The sequence below is a fragment of the Rana temporaria genome, chromosome 2 (assembly GCF_905171775.1).
Source record: "Rana temporaria chromosome 2, aRanTem1.1, whole genome shotgun sequence".
In the NCBI taxonomy this organism is placed as follows: domain Eukaryota; kingdom Metazoa; phylum Chordata; class Amphibia; order Anura; family Ranidae; genus Rana; species Rana temporaria.
Window position 1 is genome coordinate 310,231,924 of NC_053490.1, and position 12,602 is coordinate 310,244,525.

The window sequence follows — 12,602 nt, forward strand, 5'->3', positions numbered from 1 at the left end:
TGGGTGGCCACGCTACTAGACCCCCGGTACAAGCAGAAAGTGCCTGAAATGTTACCAAATTACCGGAAGTCGGAAAGGATGCAGCAGTTCCAAAATAAATTGAAAAGTATGCTTTACACAGCATACAAGGGTGATGTCACAGCACAACGGGAATCTAACAGTAGAAGAGGTGAAAGTAATCCTCCTCCTACCATGACCACGCCGGCAAGGACAGGACGCTTTACAGACGTGTTGTTGATAGAGGACATGCAAAGCTTTTTCAGTCCTATGCATCACCACAGCCCTTCGGGGTCCACACTCAGAGAACGACTTGACCGACAGGTAGCAGACTACCTCGCCTTAACTGCAGATATCGACACTCTGAGGAGTAAAGGATAGAACTTCTGGCCTGCCCCGCTTCAAGTGTCCTTTCAGAAAGGACCTTCAGTGCAGCAGGAGGTATTGTCACTGAGAAGAGAAGTCGCCTAGGTCAAAAAAGTCTAGATTGCCTCACCTTTATTAAGATGAATGAGGCATGGATCCCGAAGGGACTGACAGTGGGCGATACATTTGACTAGAGGCCTGATGAGATGAGCTTTCTTGGGCTACAAATGGTCCACACGCTGCTGTATTTTATCTCTGCATGCCGGATGACTTGCGTGACTTATGCGCCACCAAACAGGGTTCAAGCCGCAATGTTTTAGTGCACTTTCTGCCTGGAAAACATCAATTTTTCTGGCCGCTGCTACAGCAGCAGCTGCAACAATACCTACTTGTTCAGGCATGTGTACATGCCTAATTTTTCTGGCCACTGGTGCTGCACTGTGGCTGCAAAAAAAAAAAAGGCACATACATGTGTCAATTCCCCTTCGTGATCGTTACCTTGTTGTGGTGAAGGGGCTTGCGTATCACAATGAAGCGACCACCTCTATGAGTGTGTTGGCAATGGCAATGTTGGCACACCCCAGATGATAAGGTCGTTGCTTCATTGTGAACAGACCAAAAGCGATCGGCTGGATAATTTTGCATAGAAAAACATTAATTTTCTTTGTGATCATCTAAGGTGATCATTAAAGCCTACTAGGCTAACAATGGGCCCACACTGCAGAATCTTTGTTTTCTTGATCACTTAACTGTCACTGAACTACCTCAGCATGACCATAGGCTTTGAAAAACCCCCATCGCCTGCAGTCTCCAAAACGTTCATTGACGTCAGTGAGGACAAGGAACGGGACAACCTTGTGTAAATGGGGAGTTTGCGGTTGTGCAAATGGACTGTGTGCAGGTGTTTGTGGTGCGTTAAACGGGGAGTTTGGTCTGTCAGAGTTTGGTCTGTCACTGTGAACCCTAACCCTATTACAGACAGAGTTAGGGTTACAGATAGGGTTAGGGTTACAGATAGGGTTAGGGTTACAGATAGGGTTATGGTTACAGATAGGGTTAGGGTTACAGATAGGCTTAGGGTTAGGTTTACAGATAATGTTAGGGTTAGGGTTACAGACAGGGTTACAGATAGGGTTAGGGTTACAGACAGGGTTAGGGTTACAGATAGGGTTAGGGTTACAGGCAGGGTTAGGGTTACAGATAGGGTTAGGGTTAGGGTTACAGACAGGGTTAGGGTTACATATATGGTTATGGTTACAGATAGGGTTAGGGTTACAGATAGGGTTAGGGTTACATATAATGTTAGGGTTAGGGTTACAGACAGGGTTAGGGTTACAGATAGGGTTAGGGTTACAGACAGGGTTAGGGTTACAGATAGGGTTATGGTTACAGATAGTGTTAGGGTTAGGGTTAGGGTTAGGGTTACAGGCAGGGTTAGGGTTAGGGTTACAGATAGGGTTAGGGTTACAGACAGGGTTAGGGTTACAGATAGGGTTAGGGTTACAGACAGGGTTAGGGTTAGGGTTACAGACAGGGTTAGGGTTACAGATAGGGTTAGTGTTAAGATTACAGATAGGGTTAGGGTTAGGGTTACAGACTGTAACCCTAACCCTATCTGTAACCCTAACCCTGTCTGTAACCCTAACCCTAACCCTATCTGTTACCCTAACCCTAACCCTGTCTCACTGTAAAATCCAATTAGTAAACCTTACTAAAAAAAAGCATGCAAACCGATTGCCTCAAAAAAAGCAAGTAAACTAGATTAGGAATTGTATTTTGTACTTACAAATGCTTATTGAGTGTGGTACACTTACACATTAGTATACACAATTAAAAAAAATGAGTGTATATTACTTGAAAAGTTACTTAAGGTGTACTCTTTACTAAGTATACATTACTCAGATTTGCTACTTCAAATAACAAAATAATTTTAAGTTAAGTATACAGTGTACTGTTTTACAAAGAACAACTTTATTTGGGTTGGGCTAACTAATGTGATATTTTATGCAACTTTGAATGTTTGAGTTGTAGTTACTTGCACAGCAGTCTGATTTAATTGTTAAAACCATGCAAACCGATTGCCTTAAAAAAAACAAGTAAATGATACTTGCAAAATGGATGTTGGAAAGACTGAAATAACTCATAACCTCTTGCCGCACCTGGGCCATATGGCCAGACCACATAATGTCACCAGCCTGCTTCTGAGTTTGGGGTGCTCATGCCACCTGCCATCCATGCCGTGAATGGACAGATCCCAAGTTAATAAACAGGTTATGATGGCTGAAACCCGCTGATCGTCTCTGTCCAACAGACACGAGTTCTGTGTCATTGATCTGATTGTTTATTCTGCTCTGTGAGCAGGGAGGAAAAAAAAGCAATCAAATATGTGAGTAAAAGCTGCACACATTATTCTTGTTAGGCACACAGGTAACCCTTTCATTGCCCTTAGATGTTAACCGCTTCCCAGCCAGTGTCAGTAATACAGTGTGCAATATTAGATCTGATCACTGTATTAGTCTCACTATTGAGATTGGTGTCATTTAATGTACTTCCAGCCAGTGCCTGCCACACTATTACAGTCTCACTACAAGTCACTGATCACCACCCTTAGAAATATAGCACCTATAGCTGTGTACATTCTATATTTACCATAGTGTGTAGACTATAACTTTCACACAAACCGAATAATTGGGATTTTTTTTTTTTTACCAAAGTTATGTAACACAATACATTCTGGCCTAAATTTAAGAGTTTTGATTTAAATTTGACTGAGAGAAATAAATGTATGTATGTATATGGGTACAGTGTAGCACAGTGCTGATTAACAAAAAAAATGGCCAGTCATGAAGGGATTAAAATCTTCAGGATGTTAGGTATTTAATGGACTACATGTCCCATTCTCACAGTTACATACAAAAAATAAATAATGACAAAGTCCAAACCAAATTCAATTATGATTTTATTTTTTATTTTTCTTACTTTTATAAGAACTGGCATTGCTCTTTTAAACTGTAACAACATTGATCTCTAAAACTTTGTTTTTGTATTTTTCTTACTTTTATGTGAACTGACATTGTGCTTTTGAAAACATTCTTTAAAGGAGAAGTCTCACCAGAGACATTCTTCTTTAATTACATAGGACATGGGCTAAAGCACTAAGATAGTGCCAGCTAAGCTCCGCCCCCTCTCCTGGGGTCTCAATCAGCTGGAGAACCCAGTAGACGGGGAGACGGGCTTGGGAGCACTCTGTCAGCAGAATTCCCCAATATAGCACTCAGCGCTCCCCCTTCTCTGACATGGGACTAAGTGCAATTTTTCCCATGTCCAATTAAATTAAAGGAGAATATATCAGGTGAGACATCTCATTTAAGCCTCATTTACACCATGCCATGACTTTAGTCCCACTGTGAGCTACAAATGGGTCACAGGAAAACAAACAAACTTTACATTTTAACTCAACAGGAGATTCTTTGGTGGGAGTTTATTCTCTCCCAGGCCAACCATCACTCTTTGAATAAAGTTAAAAGTGTTTTTCATGGTTTTAGGGTATTCCAGGTGTAATGCATTTGACAGTCCGAAGAAGAGGCAAAGTGCTTGAGGAAGGTTCTGTAGATCATCCATTACAATACCTCCCTCAGCTATGATGGCAATAGACACTGGGTCAAGGTGGAGAGGATTTGGAGAAGTAGGCAAATCTTCATCGATGACAGTGAGGAGTCCAACAGATACGTGTGCCCAGGCCTCATGGCTGTTAGAAGGCTGTACAACAACGACAAACAACATAATCACTGCCTTGCCCATTAAACCTGTCTCACCAACAGTACACAGATGTGCAGCCTCACTGAACTGGGTCTTTAACATGGGGCTGCATATCTGTGTACCTATCTGAATGCTAACACTTAGAAACTAGGACTCCCAAGTTCCCAGTCACCAAAGCAAATCCCCCCACACTTGTAAGATGCAACTGTGAGAACTTACCAAGCAGGTGATATAGAATATACTGGGGTCATCCCCAAGTAGAACAGGGAGACCTCGGAGCACAAGAGTGCGCATTGCTGTCACATCAGGTTTCTACAAATGGATAACGATCAACAGTTCAGTTTAATATTACATAAAATTTGAAAAATACAGTACAAAATATGTTTATAAGACAAGTATCATTACACTGTTTGACAGTTCAGGAAAGAGTTACTTTTAAGTTATTTTTAAGATGCATCCATAGCTTTGTTGTTTTTACAGCATTGGTCCACACACTCTCAACACCACTTTAACTGCTTGCGGACCACGGAATAGGGATTATACGGCGGCACCGCAAGACAGTTAATCCCCGGCGACGTACCAGTATGTCATCTCGCGATGCAAGACTTCACAGCGGGATCCCCTACACGCTGGGAGCAACTGATTGTTCCTCCCAGTAGGTCGTTCTGGCAGAGGAAAACTGCCAGCACGTGCTGTGTGTAAACAAAGTACACAGCACGGTCTGGCTGATTTTTCTCAGCCAGAACAAAAGAAGAAAGTAGAAAAAATAATTTTAAATTTTTTTTATTTTTCGCTAATATAATAAAAAATAAAAAGCGCAGCAGTGATCAAATACCACCAAAAGAAAGCTCTACATGTGGCGGAAAAAGGGCGATAATTTGATTTGGGACCTATGTTGTATGTCCGTGCAATAAACCGTTAAAGTCGCACAGCGCAAAATGTAATTTTGGTCAGGAAGGGGGCGAAACACTGCCGGGCTCAAGTGGTTAAAAGTCAATACAGGGAGAAACATATATGCCTAAAGTGGCTGCAGTAGAGGTTGCAGGTTGTACGTTTATGGTATCCAACATTTTTCTATATATACTGTAACTCTATACTTTACAGCAACAAAGTGAATCATGTAAGTTGAGAATAAACAAAAGAGGGTTTCTGTAGACTCACCTCTGAATTTATTTGCTGCACAAACTTTGACAATGTCCTTCCAACACTTCCTTTCTTGGACTGGAAGATTGTGACAAAGCGTGGTGTGTAGCGATCCAAGGAGTCAAGCAAGTTATTCAGGAGATTTGTGGCGGCTATTCTGTTGAACTCTGCTAGCACCTAAGGCACACAGAAAAAAAATGAGGAGAATTGGTCAAGTGTGTGTTAAAGGGTTTGTAAAGGAATTTTTTCATTTATCTTAATAGCTTCCTTTACCTTAATGCAGTGCTGTTTTCATGTCCTCATTGTTTGTTTTTGCTCTCAAGTTGCTGTAATTCTTCTCTGATCTCCACACTTCCTGGTTGTCTGTTTCCTGATAACCACAGTACTGGGAGCTTTCTCTGTGTGGTCACTAATCAAGGAGGTGTGATTACTGTGTGTCTAAAACCCCTCAGCACCAATAAGTTTTGTTTTCCAAACCATCACTGCCCTGTATTGACTCTGTGGCCCTGTACAGTACAGACAGGAAACAACATGCAAAAACGAAACAAGAAACTGCAGGTACATTACATGATTGATTTTTATCTATTTTTAATCATTTTAAAAAGGAATCAGTTAACTATTATGTCTCTATACCCTGTAAACAGTCATTTTAGCAAAAAAAAATGTTTTAATTTACAACCCCTTTAAAGGAGATGTATGAGTTTAAAAAAAAAATAACCTCTATACTCACCTACCCTACCATAGCATCCCTGCGATGCTGTGGCCACTCCTGTCACCAAAAAACAATTGATAACGTAACCTTTGATTTCTCTGTTTAATCTCTTTCACTGAGCGCTGGAGACTGACTAGCTGGGTACAGCTGGCTTTCGGCCCACTGTCAATCAGGCAGAGAGGGTGTATCTAGACAGCTTTTCCGGAGCCCACTGTCAATCAGGCAGAGAGGGTGTATCTAGACAGCATTGTTGGGATACATCCCCAGCCTGCCCGACTCAGGCGTGGCACTGCCGAATCTTAGCTATTAGACTCTATTAGCTGATAATCAGTCACAGGAATACATTAGGAAATGTATCCTGTGATCTAAAGAAGAGAAATATGGCCTAGAAACTTCCCCCATACTTCTCCTTTAACAGGTAATTCTGACATTCCTTTCATACATGTAAAAAAAAATTGTGTTAGCAGCTAAAACTTTGGTAACCTATTATACAATTTTATTTTAGAATAGTGTATGTACAGGAGGATTTATAATAATGACAGAAATACAATAATCACAAGCAGGGGTCAAGTCCTGGGGAAAAAAGTGTGGGAACTCCCACCCAAGATCCACTCCCCCACCCAAAAAATAAACAATTATGGGGGTGGGTGGTATGTAGATGAGAGGGGTGCGGAGTGTATGGGGTGGGTAGTATCAAATACACCACTGGCCACTGATGCATTGGTGACCAGTGGCAGGTAATTAAAGCGGTTCTCCACCCTAAAGTGGAACTCCCGCTGATCGGAACCCTCCCCCCTCCGGTGTCACATTTGACACCTTTCAGGGGGGAGGGGGGTGCAGATACCTGTCTAAAGACAGGTATTTGCACCCACTTCCGGCCCGGCATTCACGGGCAAAAGACGGCATTCCGTCACATCCCGTCGCCCCCCCCGTTGTGTGCTGGGAACACTCGGCTCCCAGCACACAGCGGGAGCCAATCGGCGGGCGCGGCGCGACTTGCGCTTGCGCTGTAGGGAACCGGGCAGTGAAGCCGCAGCGCTTCAATTCCTGGTTCCCTCAGCGTGGATGGCGGGGGGAGCAGCAGGGTGACGAGCGATCGCTCGTCCTCTGCTGCGGACGGCGCTGGACTCCAGGACAGGTAAGTGTCCTAATATTAAAAGTCAGCAGCTGCAGTATTTGTAGCTGCTGGCTTTTAATATTATTTTCCCATGGCACATCCGCTTTAACCCCTTTGTGCTGCATTAGTGACACCAGTGTCAGTGTTTATGAACCCTTTCATGCTGCACCAAATAGGGGTAATAAACACTGACACTGGTGTCACCAATGCATCAGTGGAAGTACATTAACCCCCTCATTGCTGAATACCATTGTAAATTAACCCCCCCCCCCCCCAAGAAGCAAAAACGTCAGACAGTTAACATAGCTAAGCCACTGTGATACAACACTGTCTTAGGTAGGTTAGGTCTCCACAACTGCACCTCTGGGTCCTTTACATAACACAGCACCTTCCACCTCTGGGCCCTTTACATTACACAGCACCCTGCACCTCTAGACCCCTTTACATTACACAGCACCCTGCACCTCTGGACCCCTTTATATTACACAGCACCCTGCACCTCTGGACCCCTTTACATTACACAGCACCCTGCACCTCTGGACCCCTTTACATTACACAGCACCCTGCACCTCTGGACCCCTTTACATTACACAGCACCCTGCACCTCTGGACCCCTTTACATTACACAGCACCCTGCACCTCTGGACCCCTTTATATTACACAGCACCCTGCACCTCTGGACCCCTTTACATTACACAGCACCCTGCACCTCTGGACCCCTTTACATTACACAGCACCCTGCACCTCTGGACCCCTTTACATTACACAGCACCCTGCACCTCTGGACCCCTTTACATTACACAGCACCCTGCACCTCTGGACCCCTTTATATTACACAGCACCCTGCACCTCTGGACCCCTTTACATTACACAGCACCCTGCACCTCTGGACCCCTTTACATTACACAGCACCCTGCACCTCTGGACCCCTTTACATTACACAGCACCCTGCACCTCTGGACCCCTTTACATTACACAGCACCCTGCACCTCTGGACCCCTTTACATTACACAGTCCTTGTCCCTCTGGACCCTTTTACATTACACAGCACTCTGGACCCCTTTACATTATACAGCCCCCCACAGCTCTGGACGCCTGTATGTTACACAGACACCCCCCTAACAGTTATGGACCCCCTGCATGTTACACAGACCCCCTACAGTGCAGACACCCCCCATTCAGTACAGACCCACCCCCCTACAGTAGATCCCCCCATTCAGTACAGATCCCCCCTTTCAGTACAGATTCTCCCCCCCTTCAGTACAGATCCCCCCCATTCAGTACACACCCCCCCATTCAGTACAGATTCCCCCCCCCCATTCAGTACAAATCCCCCCCCCCATTCAGTACAGATTCCCCCCCATTCAGTACATACCCCCCCATTCAGTACAGATTCCCCCCACCCCCCATTCAGTACATACCCCCCCCCCCCCCAGTACAGATTCCCCCCACCCCCCATTCAGTACATACCCCCCCCAGTACAGATTCTCTCCCCCCCTCTTCAGTACAGATTTCCCCCCCCCCCATTCAGTACAGATCCCCCCTCCATTCAGTGCAGATTTCCCCCCACCCCATTCAGTACATAACCCCCCCCCCCCATTCAGTAACCCTTATGTACCTGAGATGATCGGGACATGCCAGACACTTGTGAACCTGTCGGATCCCCTCCCCCTGTGTAGACATACAGGAGGAGGGGGAGGCGGGCCGCTTCACTCAGCTGTGCCGAGACTGATCAGAGCACGGAGAGCAGGGAGGGATCTGACGGCCGGGTGTCACTACAGTGCGGTTCGCACCCCCGCAAAGCCACACTACCTCAGGCTCTTCTCTCCGCGTGTTTTCTAAAAATTGCGCGCCGCTGCCTAATCCCGCCCGCTGTCTCTGAACCCGCCCGCTCAGCCTCGCTGTCTGTTCAGTCGCGCGGGGGGTGGGCGCCTGCCGCTCCGCTGCTTAACCTGCCTGCAGTCTCCGCTTCAATCGGAGGGGGGGCGCCGGCCTGACACCCCCAGTGTGTGCCCCCCCCCTCACTTAGTAAACACTGCATTCATTTCCCACCTATTCTCTGCTCGAGTCCTGCAATGGGAACGTGCGTTCCTGCTGTGAAAAAAGTGCAGGGACGTCGTTCCCACGCGTTCCCGCAGGACTCTAACCCTGATCACAAGTCATTTATATGCAAATCCTGCAGCACTTTAGGGCTGGGATGAGCTTCATGAGACCTCAATATGACAGCCTCAGCTAGCTTCCAGGGACACAGCCTGGGCCAGGAACAGGGGAGAACAATCAGGGACATTTGGCAGGTATGGTACTGCCTTTAAATTTATTAACTAGAATTAGGAAGGGGTAATATTGGTGGAGAAAATGAGTAAATACAATGTACTGGTAAGGGAACCTTAACATATGTACAGTTACATGGAGATGCCATGCAGCCTAACACTTAGGTTCACCTGCAAACTACTAAAAATCAAAATCACTGTAAACTACTAATATGCAGGAAATAAAACTATTATGGAAGTGTGCATTACTGGTGCTGACTTTAAGCACAATTGATTGTGTGATCTTACCAGCGATGGAATCCCAGGGTAGGAGATGCAAAAATTCAGGCCTTCTCTCATGAAATATATGGCTAAACTGGATTTTTCTGCCCCAGAAATCATTGCAGTGACAGGAAGAGGATATGACATCACTGCTATGACTTGATTTTTTTAAGTTAGCTTAACTTAGAACAATAAGTAAAATGATTTTATCACCTTGCAATTAACTCTAACTTAATAAACATTAGTAAGAAGGCAGATTTTTGGTACCTGAGTAAAGTTAACAAAATCTATTTAAGTTAGGATAGCTATTTGATTTTACAGTGCTGTAACTCTAACCCTATCTGTAACCCTAACCCTAACCCTTACACTACCTGATCGATACAACATCATACCTGATGTTTTAAGCACGTTATTCCAAACAATTTATGAATGTTAGGTGATTTATGCCCTTTATGGATTAAAAACACACTCTGCGACAACTACGTAATTTTCCATGGGAGTTTTGCCATGGATCCCCCTCCGGCATGCCACAGTCCAGGTGTTAGTCCCCTTGAAACAACTTTTCCATCACTATTGTGGCCAGAAAGAGTCCCTGTGGGTTTTAAAATGTGCCTGCCCATTGAAGTCTATGGCGGTTCGCCCGTTCGCGAACATTTGCGGAAGTTCGCGTTCGCCGTTCGCAGACCGAAAATTTTAGGTTCGCGACATCACTAGTAGACATTCCGGGTATAATACAATTTGAAAAACAAAATCATAAATTATAATATAATAAATAAATTAAAATAATTATTACAAATAATAATATAATTATAATAAAAATTATTCAATAATTTAATCAAATCAAAATCACTGAAATTTGCTCAGTTGCAGAATTGTCTCTGTCATTACTTTTATTTTTTGATGACAAATTTCCCCACAAATCGCTATCGCACAATTCTGTAAGTGATTATAATTTATTATCACTGTTTTCTAGCTGCTCTAAAACCACTTTTGACATAAAGGGACACTTTTGGTTGCTATGGACAATCTACAGTTTGCAGGCAGAAAGAACAGTTTTTATTATATAAAAGTACATGTAGGGCACTGGGCAGACCACTAGGGACAAAGGGGGTGTGTATTCATTACATACAGTACTGTAATCTATAAGATTACAGTATACTGTATGTAATGTGTTTATTTACTTTTTTGAATTTGGCGCCCTCGTGCGTCGTAACGTCGTAGGGAACAGAGCTCGGCTGCACACAGGCACTGTGTGAATCGAGCGAGGACACCTCACGATCACACAGCAGAGAGGCATCGCAGGATCCAGGGACAAGGTAAGTAATTCCTGTGGATGCTGCGAGGCGATCCCAAGTCTGGCTCGGGGTTACCGCTTTTGGTTCTGAAATTCCACCCTGAGCCAAACTCGGGAATACCGCCAGGAGGACACGAACATGAAAAATCAAAAGTGCTCATTTTAAAGGCTTATATGCATGGTATTGTCATAAAAAGGAATGGAGTGTGGAAGTAGGGGTAGTGCTACCCTAATAGGGCAGGAAATGAACGGGCGGCCATTTCCTGCTCTGATGCATTGTGTTCGGACGGAGGAATTGTTGGAAAATTGTGTTGGAGACTTATTCACTTTGGATGCTCCAGATGACGTCAGATCGACAAAACCGGTCGATCGATCCGACAGAACGCCACAACACACTTCCGTTTTTTGCATGTCAGCATGAAATGCTTTGTTGAACTTGCCTATATGTGAGTACCCATTTGTTTTAATAAAAGTGTATTATTTAACCACTTGCCGCTCGCCAATGACATATTGACGTCGGCAAAGTGGTTGTAGAATCCTGACTGGATGTCATATGACGTCCTCAGGATTCTGAGCCACTGCGCGCCCCCGGGGGCGCGCATCGCAGGGATCGTTATTGCAGGGTGTCAGTCTGACACCCCGCAACACTGATCAAGGTAAAGAGTCTCTCACGGAGACTCTTTACCACGTGATCAGCCGTGTCCAATCACGGCTGATCACGATGTAAATAGGAAAAGCCGGTAATCGGCTTTTCCTCACTCGCGTCTGTCAGACGCGAGTAGAGGAGAGCCGATCGGCTGCTCCTGTGACAGGGGGGGTTTGTGCTGATCGATCATCAGCACAGCCCCCTCCGAGGATGCCCACTGGACCACCAGGGATGCCCACTGGACCACCAGGGATGGGCATGAGGAGGACACACAAAATGGATGCCAATCAGTGCCGCAATGGATGCCAATCAGTGCCCACAATGGGCATAACTGATTGGCAGGCATTGTTTGGCACTGATTGGCATCCATTAGTACAACACATACAATAGTGCCCATCTATGCCCATCTGTGCCACCTATGAGTGCCCATCCATTCTGCCTATCAGTGCCCATCCATGCCACCTATCAGTGCCCATCCATGCCGGCTATCTGTGCCCGTCCGTGCTGCCTATCCGTGCCCAGCCGTGCCGCCTATCTGTGCCTATCTGTGCCACCTATCCGCGCCCATCCGTGCCGCCTATCCAAGCCCATCCATGCCGCCTATCCGTGCCGCCTATCAGTGCCCATCCGTGCCGCATATTAGTGCCCATCAATGCCACCACATCAGTGCCACCTCATCGGTGCCCATCAGTGCCGCCTTATCAGTGCCCGTCAGTGCAGTACCATCAGTGCCCATCAGTGAAGGAGAAAATGTACTTATTTACAATGTTTTATAACATAAACAAAAACATACTTTTTTTTTCAAAATTTTCGGTCATTTTTTTTTTTTTTTGCAGAAAATAAATTTCCCAGAGGTGATCAAATACCACCAAAAGAAAGCTCTATTTGTGGGTACAAAATTCTAAAAATGTTGTTTGGGTACAGTGTAGCATGACCGCGCAATTGTCATTCAAAGTGCAACAGCGCTGAAAGCTAAAAATTGGTCTGGGCGGGAAGGTGTATACGTGCCCTGTATGGAAGTGGTTAAACGGTACCAC

The 12,602-nt window shown here is 45.1% G+C and overlaps 1 protein-coding gene across 1 annotated transcript; it reads right to left on the bottom strand.

Moving 5' to 3' along the window:
• Positions 1–3,361: 3,361 nt before the first annotated feature.
• LOC120928290 lies at positions 3,362–9,772 on the bottom strand. The gene is made up of 4 exons (XM_040339386.1): positions 9,653–9,772; positions 5,284–5,442; positions 4,342–4,434; positions 3,362–4,122 (listed from the first exon to the last, which is right to left on the bottom strand). The coding sequence occupies exons 1-4, from the start codon at positions 9,770–9,772 to the stop codon at positions 3,814–3,816; spliced, it is 681 nt and encodes a 226-aa protein (XP_040195320.1). The 3' UTR covers positions 3,362–3,813.
• Positions 9,773–12,602: the final 2,830 nt, after the last annotated feature.

Bases quoted from the DNA above. Each gene is read 5' to 3' on its own strand.
- LOC120928290 (XM_040339386.1), bottom strand. From the start codon at position 9,772: ATGTCATATCCTCTTCCTGTCACTGCAATGATTTCTGGGGCAGAAAAA. The intron at 4,435-5,283 runs GTGAGTCTACAG...ATCCATTTGTAG, and splicing joins TGCAGCAAATAAATTCAGAG to AAACCTGATGTGACAGCAAT. The intron at 4,123-4,341 runs GTAAGTTCTCAC...GTTGTTGTACAG, and splicing joins TATTCTATATCACCTGCTTG to CCTTCTAACAGCCATGAGGC.